Here is a 17,483-nt window from a genome sequence, read left to right as displayed (position 1 = left end):
AGGAGAGGAGGGACAGGAAAAAATCCTGGGGAATAATATTGACCAAATTATACTGTTATACAGTGCAGATATGTGAATATGTAACAATGAATATCACCATTATGTACAACTATACTGAAACAATTAAAAAATGGAACAAAAATAAATAAGATTTAAAAAAAAAAGGAAGAAGAAGAAGCATCAAAACCGCACATTTGGCCCATGGGAATTGGCAACCAATGAAACCTGGTTGCCACAGCCTGCTTCAGACGCCTTGGCACGTGATCTTGCACTCACACCCTCATCTATCTTGGCCCTAGCTGGACATGAGTTCAAAGACCCTGAGTCACACACTGCCTCCAGCTTCTTGTCCTGAGATCCACCAGTCCCTTTTATTTCCCTTCAACTTCATCCCTTCATCTCTTGGCAGTACCAACTCCTTAGTCAGCATATTTCCCAAAGAACTAATTCAGCCCTCCTTCCCCATTTCCTTTCTTCTTTTTCAGCTGAATCATTCTCCTCGCCTGCCTTGTTCCCCCTCACATCCCACAGAATTTCCTCCTCAGAAGCTGGAGAATGCCTTTAGAATGCTGACGCGTCAAGCAAGACTCTCCCGGAATGAACTGTGCTCGCCTTGCTTCTGGAAAGATTATACCTAAGTGGATACCTGAAGTCACTTCCAAATTTTCACATGAGATGTACGGTGGCACCTTACAATAACCTGATATGAAGATTTAGAGAAAAATTTAAATCCACTCTAAGTCTGAACAGATTTGGTAGCTTAAAACACATTTCTTCCTCAGAAAACAAAAGACTGAATCTATGAATATAAAAACAGTTGATATGGCTTGTTTTATGGAAGGAACATTTGCAGAGTGATTCTGTACCATGGTGGATATTGAGGCCTAAAATAATCTAAGCAGTTTCCTCGTTATTCAACAATGGTACAGTATTCAAACAGATGCAGCCATTCGAGCTCAAACTTCAGACAGACAGAAAATGTGGCTTGTGAGGTGAAAGATTCATAGGACTTACCCAGTGCAATCTGTCAAATCTTTTTCTTCCTTGTGGAGTCACTCTTAGTAGGTGGTTGATGTGTCCTGTCTCCTGATGGTGTGCTGTCTAGTGGGAGATACCACCATTCTCCCCTCTGGCTGTGCACACATAGAAGGCTCCTCAAATGTCTACAGGTTACCCTCCCACAGCTACCCTCTAAAAATGATGAATTCTGAGGCTTTTGGCCACCTGTGATAGCCAAGGGAACTGACCCAAATGGGGAGAGACCTTCCACTCACCCTCCAGTAGAGTGAGCATTTCTCTCTCCCATGGATGCCCTCATCTAATCTATATATTCCTAAGTCCCAGTCCCAGAAAGTTCCTGACCATTTACACCTGCTTCACCTACATTACTTGGGGGTAAAGACATATTGTGGTCCTCATAGAGAAGACCTGTCTACTTTGGCTACTACTTATGAACAATGCCTAGGGGAAAAATATCACAACACAAAAACAAACATCTTTATAAAAATTAATAAACCACTAGTAAGAACAGGAACAAGTCTTAAGATGATGGATCCTAGACACTGTTTATTGATTTCTTACTCTGTGGAAAAATATGCATGGGCCCCATCTTTTCTCTCTCTCTCTCTCTCTCTCTCTCTCTCTCTCTCTCTCTCTCTCTCTCTCTTACAATAAGAATAGATAAAAAAACAGAAATGAAGTCACAAAATCCAAAATGTTTGAGGTATATAATTCAAGAAACATTAAGTAGTACTATACATCAGAGACCATTTTGGGGATAAATTTCCCACTTGAATTTTTCCTATATCAGATATATTTGGTGAGGATAAGAGGGATGGTTTCCTTTTTGATTATAAGACAAGTGGCAATATTCAAGGTAATGGAATAATAAGAATATGATACTGAAAATGAAACATGAGAAATTATCTGCTTACTGATAAAGAATATCTGAGGGGGGAGGACCTATCAACTTCACATATGTCCTCAGCTCATGAGTAGATGGCAAGAATAAAAAGGCTACTTTCTTATGAGGGGTCCTATCATCCCAGTGGAAGCTGTCTCTCATTTGAGACCCTCCAGCCCTTGGTACCATTCCTCACCCTCACCTGCATTTCTCTTTTACTCTTGTGCTCATTGGCACCCTGAAAGGGAGCTGGGTGGCCACTGTCATTGTGGTGATGGGATATCCTGTTCCTGCTTATAATGTCTTCTGCCTTGAAGAGACAGATCAGCTCTTGAAATACCCAGAATTCAGCCCAGCCATGCCTGAACAAAGTCTGGTCCTTCAGGGTCATTTCTAGGACTTGCATAATCACAACCCAGAAGGACAGTGCCTGAGGATAGAGCAATTTGAGTAAATGTGGTTATGAGGGAAGAAAGTGAAAAATTTGGGGTCCAAAGAAAAGTGCTGAGACCTCAGGAATGCAGAGCCAAGATCCATTTGCATTCCACTGGCAGCTCCAGTAAAGCCATAATTTTGTTATTCTTCCATCCTGTTTTCCTTTTCTTAGTAGCTGAGAAAACCTTAAAAGCCCTCAAGTCCGCTGTGTGTGGCAGCTGAAGAGATCCTTATTCTGAAGTGTGTTCAGGGGAGGAGAGAGATTCTAAGTGGAAATAATAGTTTGTGGCAGTGGAAGAAAATGAAAGGAATCCTGGGGCAGTCCAAGAAAGAAAGGGTCAGTCTGGGAGAACAGCCCATGGAGTGGCTGGAATAAAGACCAGGGAGACTAGTGTTCAAACCCCAGCCCACCAAATAGTTTAAACAAATATGTCAAATTTTCAGAACCCCAGTTTACTACAAAGTGATGATTAAAAAAACAAAACCAAAAAGAACAAAAACAACAACAACAAAAAACCCTAGCATTTTGCTTTCTCTGAAAAGCTTCCACGTGTGCCTCACCTAGAATCCAGAGACAACCCTGGAAATGCATTCGCCCTGAAGAGGACAGCCATCTTGGAACCATAGGGAAAAGTCAAAAGAATGACAAGGGCCTCAATCCTGACATTCTTGAACTGGTGAAATAATTCCAGCTCCCACCCAATTACATAGTTGGCTCTGTGTTATGGTCACTGTGGCCAATCTCTGACATGTGCAAGTAAATTTACTTCCCAGTCAGCATGCCAGCCTTTAAAAACGTTATCTCACTAGCCTGTAAGAAAATATTATTTCTGAAGAACTCATTTAATCATGAAGCAATATTTGCAAAGGGCAGAACATATAGTAGGCTCTTAAACTCCTATTTCTGGCCAGGTCTAGTCCTAGCTACCCGTGATCACTTCAGCCCAGGAGTTTGAGGCCACTCTGGACAACTTAGTAGGACCCCATCTCTAAATAAATAAATGAATAAAAACTATTTCTGTCTCCTTTTGGTGCAAGACCTACAAAGAGTGTCTCATGAGGTTTACCCATGGCAGGAAGCCACAAATAAAAGAGAAAGTACATTCCTATTTGCTTTACAAGGCCCAGCCAAATGGCATCATCCCCCTCCTGAAGTCTTCCTCTTTGGCTATGCCCCCTGAGGCAGAGCTGACTGCTGCCTCCTGTCTACCTTCACTCATCTGGATATTTCTACTGCAGCATCTATCACACTGTTTGGCAATGGTTTGTTTACATGTCTGTCTCCATCCAGATGCTAGATGCTCAGCACTTCTAAGTGCAGGGACTATGTTTTTTTCATCTTTATACTTCTGGAACCTAGCACAATATCTGGCCCATAATAGGTGTTCAATGTTTAATGAATAAATGAAGGAACAAACTAAAAAGAGAATGGGCAGGAAGGACAGGGAAATGCTAAATATCTCCTTCTACTTTTTTCTTCCCACTTCAGATCCTTTCCTTACTTCCCACATCTAAGATTCTCATTTTTCCCGTTTCCCCAGTTTTGCTAAAGATGGTGTCCTGGGCTTTAGCTTATGGATTAGAAGAGTTTTATTCTCACTAGATAACTGGTATGAAGAGAGAGATAAGTACATCAGACGATTTCTGGAACTGCAATAGCAATCTTGGGACCTTGAGGAAAACACTTGGAGTACTACAGAAATCTCAATCCTGGTATCCTTGAATTATGAACAATGCTTATAATGTCCCACCCCTGGCATTTTTTTTTTTTTTTTGGTACAGGGGATTTAACTCAGGGACACTTGACCACTGAGCCACATCTTCAGCCCTATTTTGTATTTTATTTAGAGACAGGATCTCACTGAGTTCCTTAGCACCTCACTTTTGCTGAGGCTGGCTTTGAACTTGCAATCCTCCTGCCTCAGCTTCTGAGCTGCTGGGATAACAGGTGTGCCATACAGTGCCAGGCCCACCCCTGTTTTTTTTAAATTATATTTTTAGTTGTAGATGAATACAATACATTTGTTTATTTATTTATTTATTTATTTATTTATTTATTTATTTAATGTGGTGCTGAGGATCAAACCTAGCACCCCACACATGCTAGGCAAGTGCTCTACCACTGAGCCACCACCCCAGCCCCCACTATTGGGGTTTTAATTTATGTATTTAAATCATTGATATCTGGACTGTGTTACAGCTAAAGCCAATTTTGAACTAATACTGTAGCTTGCTTTCTTTTCCTCAAACATGCCAAGGTCAGTTCATAGTTAGGAACATTACACTTGCTGTTCCCTTTGCCTAAAATGCTTTTCTCTCAGATTATCACATAGTTAATTCCTTCTCAAAATAAGATATTAAGGTAGGATGTCACTGCTCAGAAGATCCTTTTTAACCACCCTATCTGAAAATAACTTCCCACATTGCATCCATAATTCTTTCATATTATTCTGCTTTATTTTTATCACTGCATTTATCACTATCTGAAATGCCCTTTTTGCTTGTTTCATCTTGGTCACCCCTTCCCTCCACAGCATGAATGCAGAAACCTTCTCTAGTTTGTTCAGAGTGGTTGTGTCTGTAGCACCTGGAAGAACACATGGCATATGGTGGCATATGGTGGGTGCTCCATGAATAGATTCCCAAATAGAGAGATGACTCCTGGAGTTGGGCCACAAATAGAGTTTCCCATACAAAATACTATCATATGTAATGAATGGGTTTATAATTTAGGGAATTATGGGTTAAATATGATTTATAACCTAACTATAGAGCAGTGTTTATAGGAGATACTGAGCTTTGAGTTCAATTTCCCTTAATGAGCTCATTAAAATCTGGATCATAGAACATTTTGTACTTTATCCCCATATCCAGAAAACCCTCCTGCCTCCTCAAGTTGGTTGTATAGCTGCTTGCCCACATTTTATTCATAACAGCAGATCAGATTTTAACTTCTTGATGAAATGAAATTCTTTGATTTACTAAAGGTGGCTTCAAAAAACTTTTTTAATTTTTTTTTTAGTCTCTCTCAATGTCAGGTAAGTTTTGAAAACTGATTTCTTGAGTGTCCTTACCTATATTCCTTCCAGGTCTTATCTCATTTCATATCCTATTTTGGTGAAACTCATACTCAAATCCCTTCAAAGTCATCTTGTCTGACTTCCTGCCCTCTTCAGTGTTTTTTGTGCCTCATATTTTTTGATGAACACCAAAACTGATGTTTTCCTCTGTTTCGTCTTTCATTGTGAGAAGCACAGGAGGTCATAATGAGACTATAAGACCCTGACATTCAGGAGAGTGACTTATTATTTCGTTTTTGAGCTAACGAGTATGCCTTTACATACAGAAACCATCTGTCTAGACTAATAGGATAGAGTTTTCCTGTTACATACATGTAAGAAATTAAAAAGAACAGCATGAAGAAGTGGAGACTTTAAAAGTTAAGTGGTAAAAGCTAAGCCCAGGCATATAGGTAGGGTACTTTTGACAGAGATTTTTAGTTGTTTCTCAATCTTCATTTGCTCTCTCTCTTTTTTTTCTTTTTTCTTAGCTATAAATTTCTCATTTAATGTGGCAAGGGAAAATAAAACCCTTTACGTGAAAGTGTGCAGTTAGATGTGACAATGTGATGTAGTTCGGAAAGAGGTTCTATTTGGAACTGCTTAGGTGATGATGCAGCTGGAATTGTGGCCTCTTGCCCTTCCTCTTTACTTCCTTCTAGTTGGGAACCCAATGCAGTAATTTTGAATCATAAAGTGAGGTTTCAGGTGGAAGCCACAAACTAAGGATGAGCAACAGAACCATGGTTACATGAGTCACCATCCCCAGTTCTAAATTGTCCATTCTAAGACTTTTCTGTGCAAAAATAAAGCCTGGTGTTTTCAAGCAACTGCTACTTTAAAATTTTTTGTTAAATGTAGCCACATAATCCTTTCTGATACAGATGATCATATAAGCAGCTTTTAAAAAATATCCCAATGCTCAGACTGCATCTCAGGCCAATTAAGTCAGAAATTTTAGGGATGGAACTTAGGCATAGCAAATGTTTAACACTGCCCCAGTGATTCCATGTGCAGCTCAGGTTAAGAATCACTGTGTTAGGCTGACAGGCCTCGTACGTAGCATGTTCCAGAATCTCCTAGGGGATGCAATGATGCTTGTTAACAACTTGAGTTTCCAGGCTTCACACCCAGAGGTTTTAGCTAGTTAGGTCTGAGGGCAGGTGATTCCAGTACTGACAATCCAAGGATCACATCTGAAGAGACACTGCTTTAGGCAGTGGGAAATCTTTGGAAGTTTTAAAGCAAAAAAATAACAAGATCAGAGGAGGATTTCAGGAGGATTAGGCTGAATCTGATGAATAAATCGAAGAGAATAGGTGAGAAATTGAAGGTAAGGAGATCAGATGGGAGGTAGAAGAATAGTTGATGGCCTGGGGGGATATATTTTTGAACTAAGAGGGTGGCCACAGAAATGGGGAAAAGGGGAAAGAAAGATTAGACACCGAAAAAGATAAAACACTATAGGACTTGGTAACTGAGAGGATAAGGAGTGGGGGAGCCTCAAGATATTCTTAGTGGAGGAATATACTAGGGGGTCTGACTTCTAGGTTAGTATGCATATAGCCCCTTTTGTTTAAACTCAATTAAATAGCTGTCTACTATTATTTAACTATGTATCTACAGCTACAAACCTTAGGTTGATTTTTGTTTGTTTGTTTTAGCCCGCGTGTATCTAGAGCCTTTCATTAGGTTGAAAACATTTATTTGCTAAATCAGTTCTATTTAAAGGCTTGGATGCTTTATCCTAACAATTTCACAAATAAGTTTAGTGTGTTTATAAATATATGTGTGTGTATATATATACACACACATTTATATCTCTCTCTGTGTGTGTGTGTATACAAGCAGTTAAAGATTTTTCATGAGGTTTTTCTTTTTTCCTTTTTTTAAATCAAGTAAAGTGAAGGAAATAATTAGGCAATGTAGGTATTGCTCTGAAGCCATGATATATACAGATGTCTCTGGGATGCAGCACAACTAAACACCCAAGAGCTAAAAGTTTAAAGAACAATTCTAAAAGACGATCTCAATAGTAACTATTATTTAACTATTCAATATAAAGGCACCAAGCAGGGAGATATAATGATGATATTAAACATAATTACTCGTGAGTAATTGTAAAATAACACACTGACCCCTGGTTGGTTATAATAATGAGGGCTTATGCTTCAGAAATTAATCTTAGATATGCTCTTCAAGTCCTCCATTATTTGAAAACCAACATTGACTTTAGAGTTATAAAACAGTAAAAGTAGCAATCAAATATAATAGAAATTTCATAAAATGTGAACTAATCTAATCTCTCAATTCTTACTAAAGTTTGTATCACATCACAGTTCCTTTTAAGAATACACTTTGAAATATCAAGTAAACTTAATGAACAAGCAAGGCATGCATTGTCACTGAACATGCCATTCATTGTGTGCAGATAATGAAACACAGCCTTGCCCTCTTGCACTTCTTAGTATAAACAATAAAGTGATGATGAATTTTCCTAAAGTTCATCCTAGACTCAACTTTTAATTGGAATATCCATTGAGAAAACCCTAACAAGGTGAAAATAATTCAATCTGTTCAGAACATAAAAAGGCTCAACTTTGCAGATAATGGAGGAACACTTTTCTAGATCCCTTCTCACATTGAGTTTAGTGGCTAATCAGAGCACTCTCTAATCTAATGTGAGTTGGTACTTGGTCATGTGCTCCACAGTATGTTTATGGCCCTTAACCAATAGCGTTCACACCACCGAGGGGCTGCCATCTGCCCAGTACTTCCCTGCATATCAGAGAAAGTAGTCACTCCACGTGTGTATTGTCAGTTGATTTTTGTTGATCTGATTGTGTCCTTGTGAAAAGGAGAAATTTGAATATAGACACACTCAAAAGCAAACACCATGTGAAGCTGAAGGCAGAGATACTTCAACAAACTGGAGAGCACCAATGATGGCCAGCTAGGCATGAGGCTAAGGGAGACATATGGAGTAGATTCTTCCTCATAGTCCTTAGAACTAGGAACCAACTCTGCTGAAACATTCCCCTTAACCTTCTTGCCTCAGAGCTGTGGGGCAATACATTTCTGTTGCTTAAAGCCACCCGGTTTGTAGCACTTTAAAATTATAGCCCTAACAAACTAATGCAGAATTGTGCTTTCATCATTATCTCAAAGAATAGCATATTCGTTTGGTGTAGACATAACTTGCCTTTTACTATTTGGCCAGTTAGAATTTAAAATTATAAAGCAAAACACCTGTCATAGGAAGGGAAAATAAAGGACAGAGTGGGTGGCCTGGCATGCTTGCCAATTGCAGGGCTCTTCTGCTAACAGCAGAGGCTGTCACTGCCCACTTAAGGCCTTCTCCATCCTGTGGATCAAAGAAAACTGAGAACTTGCGACCATGGTCACTGAGCTCTCTCCTTCCATGTTTTCACAACTCATGTCATTGCTGTGGTCTTGGCCACAGTGTCAAAAGAAACTTTACTAAGTTGCAGTTCTATTTTCCTTCTTCCTAAAAAATGGAGCAAGGGAATGGACCAGAAACCTACTAGAAGTGGGAATGAAAAAAAAATGGAGCAGGAGTTTTGTATAGGAAACAAACAAACCAAAACAAACCAAGGAGGGAAGAGGCAGAGAGAAGGAGAAAAGGAGAGAAACACAGGCTTGGCTGGTCAGGAAATCATTGCTGGAGGGAAAATCATGAAATCTGTATTTATGGAGCTCTAGGATAATTTGTTACAATGCTTCAAAAAACATCAGGAAATTAAGATTCTTCTTATGAATTTAGTATATGTTCAGATTCAAAAAGAAAATTATTTTTGGAATTTAATCATCAAACTCCCTATGTGGTGTTTCTTATTTCCTAGGTCTGTCTGTAAACAAAAACTATGTGATTTTACATCAATTAATGTTGAATACTGAAATAAATGATGAAGCCATGAGACGAAGAGCCATTCAGTTCAACCCTCTCATTTAGTTGCACAGGGAATTTAATGGGCTTGTCCAATGTCACACAGGCTACAACAGAACTAGATTTAAAAAAATTTAAGTATTATATAACTTATGAAGTTGATATAAACAAAGAAAATATGTCTGAACCTAATGACTTCTCCATGTTATCTGTAAGGTGTTCAAGATTGGGCCTTTTGGTAGCTTTCTGGAAAATTTCACCATAGAAAATTCCTCAAAATATAATGTAAGAAACAAAGAGAAACAAAAATTTATTCCAGCCATAATATTTATTTGAAAAATATTTGATGGATTAATATACATTTTTATATAAATGTATCTTGACAACCTGAACTTTATGTCTTAAAATTTATATCTTCACAATTATACTAACATCAACTCAAACTTAATAATAAGATAAATGTACTATATAAAAGGCAGCTTCCTAAATACTTGCCCCTTGTAAACGCCATATGATTTGGTCCTATTATTTATTAACCTTATTTTGCTGATTAGGAAACTAAGGCAGAGAGATAATGCCTTTGCCCAAGGTTGTGAACTATGGTAGCACTACCAGTCTGGCCCCCAAGTTTATGTACTTAGCCACTATACCAGATGGCCACTTGCCACTCTGTGAAGCAATTTGCATATCAACTTGCACATGTACCCTTAGTAAGTGGTAAAGCCAGAATTTTATCCAGATCTAATCTGATTTAGAGTCAATGCTCTTTTCCATTACACTATCTTGCCTCTCACATTAGCATACTTAAATCTTATTTTTAAGATCTGGCATATGCCCTTCCACACTTGGAGTTTCTTCAGCAGCCATTAACAGAAGGTATTGGCATGAGGAAGACTCTGTTTAACACAGATACCACAAAAGCAGCCTTAGACAGGAATCCTAACCACCAGCCCACCACAGCATCAGCTACTGGGATTTTCTGGGGGACAGTGGCACTTCTGGGTCACCCCTCCCCTGTGTGTTGTGCTCTCATCATTCTCAGGAGTTGGTGGAATGTTTACAGAATAGGCACTAGACCAGGGAGCAAAAGACTCAGGTTCCAGTCTTAGGCAGCCTCTGATAGGCAGAGTGTCCATCAGACAGGCTGGGCATGATGTCCCTTCTCTGCATATTGAGTTCTCTTAGTCCTCTCAAGTACTCCATGAGCGAACAGAACAACTAGTTTACAGATGAAGGAACTGATAGAACATTACTTTCATCAAGGTCATAAAAGATGGTATTTATTCCAGGTCTGTCTGACCAAAATCTCCTGTATACTCTGCCAAGTTGCCTCTAAATTCATCTTAATCTTCTGAATCTCAGACTCCTCAAATATAAAGTACTCTGGAGCAGAAGTCACTTTGGGAAGGAAGTCCAAGGAGACAGGGTCTGGACCATTACCCACTGATATGAAAGCATGCATGTGCATAGATACATACATATACCCTCAAACAGTACATAGCAATGCTACTTTGGCCTGTCTTCTAGATTTGACTTTCTACATTTAGATTGAAGGAAAGATTTGCTGCTTAAAACGTCTACTTTTTTGCAGGGGTGGGGGACTACTCTTGCAAGTGATCTTCAAATCTGTGTGTGTGTGTGTGTGTGTGTTTGTGTGTGTGTGTGTTTTACTGCGGATTGAACCCAGGGCCTCACATATGCTAGGCAAGTGCTCTACCACTGAGATACATCCTCAATGCAAATAATCTTTAAGGTCCCTCCGGCCTTAATATGTAGGAAAAGATCTGAGTTGTAAAGGTTTAGTAACCTTGGTAAATCATATCAGGCCGAGAAGACTTCTGATTCACCTGGCTGGGTTTGTGCTAAGACACTTGCTGCCTCTGAAATAAAAGGCTGTTGCTGAAACAGCTACTGACCTAACACCATTTGAGAAAGTATTTGATTGCGTTGGGAAAGATACATTTCTAACCCAGGGTGGTCATGAGAAACTCAGGCTGGGTTTTCTCCTTTGTGGTTACTACCATACCTGGAGTGATTCAATTGATTAGGGATGAAAAGGAGGTAGTAGCATTTGTGGCTTAATTCTGACTCATAATTTTTTTTCTTCCTCTCTCTTTCATCTTTTTACCCTGTCTACTTTCAATCCCATCTCCCTCCTCTGGCCCAAGGTTCAGCTGGTGGACAAGAAAGGGGTAGTGGTAAGCAATGAATTCACTAACTCTTTGGTGAATTTACTAATGTCTTCAACTCCTGCCTTTCTTCCACCTGTACTCCTACAAAAGCATCAGTGCTTAGAGGCTAGCTATCAGATAGGTATCTTGATGGATGCGTGGAGAGCAAAACTTATTTTTTTTCCATCCCTCTAACTTATATCCTTTCACTACAAACTACATCTGTAGAAAAGAATGAAGCCAAAAAAGGACCAAATGTTAAGTATGGTGATGGTGTCTTAAAAAACATTTATTGAGATATTCTTTATATACTATAAAATGAATTCACTTTTAGTTGTCAATTCACTGGTTTTTAGTTTATATGCAGAGTTGTACTTTGGAATATTTCCACGTTCCAGTTTTGGAATATTTCCATCACTCTAAAAAGATTACTTGAGTCCATCTTGAGTCACTACCTGTTCCCATCGAAGTACTATGTAATCATTACTTGTTGTCCCTATAAATTTGCTTTTTCTGGGCATTGCATATCAACATAATCATATACTATGATTATGACTAGATTTTTTTCAGTTAGCCTATTCTCTTTAAGGTTTATCAATATTTTGGCATTGTTAGTATTTTTTCCTTTTTACACAACTCTTGAAATGGTATCATTAAAAGATCATCAGAAAAGAGCATGGATATCAGAAGCAAGAAAACATGGGGGTTGAATCAAAGGTGCGACTTTGTAGCTGGGTCTTTGAGCAACTTCCTTAATCTCCCTGGGCCTTCTTAATAAAATAAGAATAATAATCCCTCCTGAGATGCCTATTTTATGAATTAGCTGGATTGTGACAGCAAATAGCAGTCACTCAAGAAATCCAATATTTTTCTTTACTTTTGGAAGAACTTTTGCTGTTCTCACCCTAGCTTTATATTGTAAAAGGAATCTTACAGTCTCTCTACCGGCCTTCACGTCAGGCTTGAAATGAGAAGCCACATAACAAGCAATATCAGAAATGGAATTCTGCAAAAAGGAAATCACATTCTTCATTGATGGAGCCCTGAAGGTGAGGAACCAGAGGAATTTCCTTCAATTATATCACTGTCACCTTTTATAAAGAATGTTAAACTGCATTTAATTATTTTCAAGGGAGGAATGTGTCAAATTTTATCCTAGGTCATTTTCGGAAGTTAGCTTTACCTTTGCAAAGATCTAAGAATACCATATTTTCTCACGAATTCTTATAAAAAACTTCCCCCCTTAACCATTGACCTCAGTTAATAGATAAGCAACAAAGTAAATACAATCTACCTCAAATCCTCAAAACTCAACTTTCAGCCAATAGTTTCAGATTTCTTCTTTCCTAAAACTTAGAAGAACTGAATTTCATATGTACAGAAAAATACTCTGAACTGAACTTGTTCATTTCTTCTACTTTCTCTGCTTAGAATGAGTTCTTGTTTTGAGTTTCCACATAAAGGGATCCTGGATATAACTCCATCCTACACTCTTAGACATGAAGGTTATAGAGTTGCTATGCCTCAGCCCTGAGTGGAAATTTGCTTGTCCTAACCTGCTTTTCTTGTGAGACATTGTTTCTCTATACTTTTTAAAACCATTACTCTCCCCTCATGTTTCTTGTTTTGTTTTTTCTCCACTTCACATTTGTCCCTTAATGTTTCACATTATCTTTGTCTCTCAAATATATTATAGCCTGCATTTCTTAAAATACACTTCCTGGATTCACTTCCTATTAAGTACATTTGTGTCCCTCACTCCCAGGAAATTAGAAAGATGTATCTTTTCTCCTGATATAAAATGACTATTGTCAAATGTAAGCTAGTAAGAAAGGCAGCATAGAGCTTTCCAGTCTTTTTTATAGTGACCAGTAATAGTCATTATTGGAATTAAGGATGATGAAGAAGAAATTATATGTAATTACTACAAGGATCAATTTACAACATTAGTAGGTGGGTCTGACTAATTTGAACTTCTATTATGGTAAAGAAGTTATATAACTTCTTTATATAAAGATAAAAGATATATCATGACTGAAACAAGCACTTAAATTATTGTATTTGTACAAGAATTTCTGTGCTTCTTTGCTGTAAGTACTTTAAAATAGCAACTGTTAACAAGTCCCTGGCTAACTTTTCTCCCAATATGGAGATCAAGACAGAGTAGATGGGGTCCCAGGAGAAAAGTTTTCACTCACTCTATTATCACCTTACATAGACTTGAATAACTTGTAGGAACAAAGTGGCCTAGGTTTTTTTAGATTTGTGAATTTCTCCAATCTGTAAAAACAAACAAACAAAACCCCTCACTTTCAATATCATTACAGTGAAGAGAGTAATTTATATCCAAGACTTTATTTTAGGGATTTTATTTTAAATCATAGGAATTTAACTCATGGTATAAATAGTTTGGTAAATCTTAAATTTAGCAAAGATTTTCTCTCTATAGCATAGCCCTTTTCTTTGGCAGCAGATGACAAAATAATCTTGAGGCATGATAATTTAACTTTAATTTGATTCTCAATCCCACTCCTCAAATCTTAAGTCCCCAATTCCATTATGCAGCCATCATACTGAAAGTTAAATTTTTAAAGAAATAAATCACTTATTACTACCTCTCCACACACAAGACTCCTATAGCCTTCAGATTATGGTTTGGCCTATAGTTTGTTTATAGCTCTCTAGAGAATTCCAACCTTAGGGTGATTGGTTTAAATACCGAATTTGCAAAGATCATCTCTGACCCTTGGACACCATTAACATTCTGTCAGTATCCATGCCTCATATACAAATTATCAAATAATGCCAAGAGACTCCTACCCTGAGATGGCAGCCAGTTTTTGGTGTGCCTGACGGGCCATTTCACAGCCTTTGGTTCTTGTCTTGTGCATTTCCGCGCGAAGTGAGGGGCAACTGACTGAGACGTCCCCAATTGAAATGACCAACTCTCGATACAGAGCCACTTGCGTGTTGAACTCTTGGACAAGCTGGAAAAGAAGCCAGTTTCTTTCACCAAACACTTGTCATCAGAAAGTTTCCTATTTCGGTGTACATAAAGGAAATTTCACTGACCTCTGAGCCACCTCCCCACATCTTCTGTCAAGGACCCTAAAGACTGTTTAAAGTTAAGGCGCAAAGATGGAAAGTCTCTTTATCCAAAGCAAATGTTTTTTTCCATAAGCAAGCCTAATCCTGGAAACTCTATTTGCACAACCACTTGCCCCCACCCATTCAGAATGTTTTTGAAGAGCAAGAGCTTATTTGGAGAGCTATCATTCCACTCCCAGGTCACTATAGAATGATGCTGGGACTCCCACGTAGATGCTCCCCTCTGCTACTGCTAGGACATGGATATGAAGTGGCACGAGATAAAAGACTAGGATGTTAACAGGCAAAAACAGTCACCTCTTGCCTGGCCATGGAACCCCTCTGGCTCTGGAGCCTGAAGAAGATTTGCCAGTTTCTTCATCCCCTCCGCAGCGCCCCGTGCTCTCTGTTTGGGTTTGTTTGCTACTGTCTCACCACAAAGCAGCACCCCCCACCCCAACCCCAACCCCTCCCTCCTTGTGAGCGAGCCAGTTCACCCTGTCTTTCACATCCACCATTCTTCCAGGGGTTAGAGGCACAACCACAGACCCTTACTCCCACGACCCTAGTAGTGGCACTTTTCTCCGTAGGGTCATTACGACCGGGCTGTCACCCCGAATCTGGGGGACTGCAGATTTAAAAATAGTACATGGCACGTGATCAGCATGGAGGAGCCGAGGATGGGGAGTGGCTGGCACTCAAGCGAACGATTAACATACACGACTTCCCCACCCCCTCTTAAAAAAAAAAAAAAAGAGGCGCAATTTTCACCCACCATCTTGCAGTCGTCCAGGGCTCGCTGGGTTTTGTGGGCGCTTTCGGAGCCGCTGCCCCTGCGCTCCCAATCTCCGCTCTGCAGCGGCGGTTTGCTGATCTGGAAGATGGAGGAGCGGGCGGACCGGCTGGGGCGCTTTTTGCGCCCATTCGGTGCAGAACTCATGCATACACATCCACCAAGCCAAAGCCGCTGGTGCAGTGCGCCCCGGCGCGGGCGGCCCGGTGGTTGCCCTGCACTACGCGGCCAGGCAGCAGGAGCCGGGACCCGAGGCGCGCAGCTCACAAGGTTGGAGCTGGCTGCGCGGGTGGGTAACCTTCAGCTTGAAGGAGAGCAGGGGAAGCGCTGGCTGTGCCGTGCAGCATCGCTTCCACTACCAGCTGTGAAGAGGCGCGATCAAGTTCTGCTCAGCAGCATTGCCGGCCCTGTCCCGGGAGCTGGACGCTGGCGTGGGTTCGCACCGCTTTCCTCTCGGCATGGATTGCAAGGCTGAGCGAGGAGGAACGCGCTGCCCCACGGTTCCGAGTTTCCATTCAGATGGGGGAGCAGCTTTCAAAGCCTGCGCTGCAAGGTGGTGGTGGGGGGGGGGGGCGGGAAAGGGTGTCGCTCTTGCTTCAGTGTCTTCCCGCAGCGGTGCTCAGTTCCTCTTTCCTCTCCCTCTGCGGTCGCCAGGCCTGGAAGGGCTGGCTGTCCCCGCTGCAGGCAATTGGCTCTAATCGGTTGCCTTGATCCCTTCTCCGCGGGCTCCTCTCTCTGTTTAAGGATCCCAAATGAATTCGTGGCGGGACTGGTAGACGCAGGGAATCGGTCCGGCTGACGTTGGTCGCGGCCCCGCACATTGATAGGACAGGAATACTAATGTGATCTGTCCATACAACCCCCTTCCCCCTCCACAGTTTATACACTTATCCAATCAAATCCCAGGGAACATCAATTGCAATATTACTTCATCTGCTCTATTATTAGAAACGAAAAGTGTCATCAGAGTAGAGCACATTGCCACATGCTGGGACCTAAACAGGATTTTAAATGAGCCAACGTGGGCTCAAGCCCTCAGCATCTCAGAGGAGTCTGTCTGGGGCCACAGGAGGGAGTGAGTTTTTTGCTTCAAAGAAAGATCTCTTGATGACATAAAAGGGAAGCTTTGTTTCTCTGAATTGTTTTTGTTGTTGTTGTTTGTGGGGGTGGGGAGGCTATCAGGTGGAATGCACAGAGACATTCACTCAAATTGGTCCTCATCCCCATCCCATTTCAACTAGCAAAACTCTTAGTTTTGCATTGACAAGTCTCAGGATCCAGCTCTGAGTTTCCCGGTATAAATAAGAAGTAAGAGCCAAAACACTTCCATGGACCCTCAAAAATTATCCTTTCTCCTCTTTGGAGCATCAATAACCTGTAGGTCAATGGAAAGAGGAGCAGATGCCTATATGAAAAGGGACTGGAATGAGGTGTCAGCCACTTATTTTCACTCTCAACCACTGACTTCCTAAAATCCTTCTGGGAAGAAGAGCAAGTAGGGGGCATTCGACTCTAATGCTCTGAGGATGCTTGTTCTCATGAATGATTTATTGGAGGAGAGAGATAAAAGAATTCTGCCACAGGGGAACTAGTTACATGGGGAAAAGCCTATCAAGAACAAATCAGAGGTTCCTGGTCAATCTCTTAAGGGGATATGGAAAGTGCATAAAAAGGGAGAGCCAGAATCGGTCGGGGTGGTTCTGGATTTTTTTTTTTTTTAAACAGGACAGTTAAACACTGACATGGTGTAATAAAATAAGAGAGATAGTTAGCCTCTGAACCTGGTTCCTGGAGCAGAACTCCAAAGACCCCTGGAAATTACCTGAGGGATAAAGATGACAGGAGCATCTTGTTGCCAGAAAAAATAGCCCTTAATTAGAAGATTGGAACTTTCAGCCTCACTCCAACCTTTGGGGAAAAAAGAGGGGATAAGCAATTGAGTTCCCTAGTATTTAATCAATTATATCTATAGTATAAAGAAACCACCATTTAAAAACTTCTAAACAACTATGGAATGGAGTTTGGGGAATTTCTACAATAGGGAAAACATCCAGGTGCTGTGAGGGTGGCATACCTAGAAAGGATATGGAAGCTCCTTGCATCCCACTCCCATACCTTGCCCTGTGAC

The 17,483-nt window shown here is 40.4% G+C and overlaps 1 protein-coding gene across 4 annotated transcripts in view; it reads right to left on the bottom strand.

Annotated features, from left to right (window-relative positions):
* Rgs7bp (regulator of G protein signaling 7 binding protein) overlaps window positions 1–16,200 on the bottom strand; it is a 112,253-nt gene extending 96,053 nt beyond the window's left edge. The window contains exons 1-2 of one of the 4 annotated variants that reach the window (XM_046456188.2): window positions 15,338–16,200; window positions 14,296–14,462 (exon numbers count right to left, since the gene is read on the bottom strand). In XM_046456188.2, the coding sequence (XP_046312144.1) occupies window positions 14,296–14,462; window positions 15,338–15,502 (332 nt within the window). In that variant the 5' untranslated portion in view covers window positions 15,503–16,200. Of the gene's footprint in view, window positions 1–14,295; window positions 14,463–14,880; window positions 15,009–15,337 lie in introns of those variants that run through there. The other 3 variants (XM_046456185.2, XM_046456186.2, XM_046456187.2) reach the window with 3 other exon arrangements.
* Between the last annotated feature and the right edge of the window lie 1,283 nt (window positions 16,201–17,483).

This window comes from Marmota monax, unplaced genomic scaffold (genome assembly GCF_021218885.2).
Source record: "Marmota monax isolate L192 unplaced genomic scaffold, Marmota_monax_Labrador192_F-V1.1 WCK01_AAM20220418_F8-fsc00130, whole genome shotgun sequence".
NCBI classification, from domain to species: Eukaryota; Metazoa; Chordata; class Mammalia; order Rodentia; family Sciuridae; genus Marmota; species Marmota monax.
The sequence above is the reverse complement of the archived record's forward strand: the minus strand, read 5'-3'. Positions and strand labels throughout refer to the sequence as shown.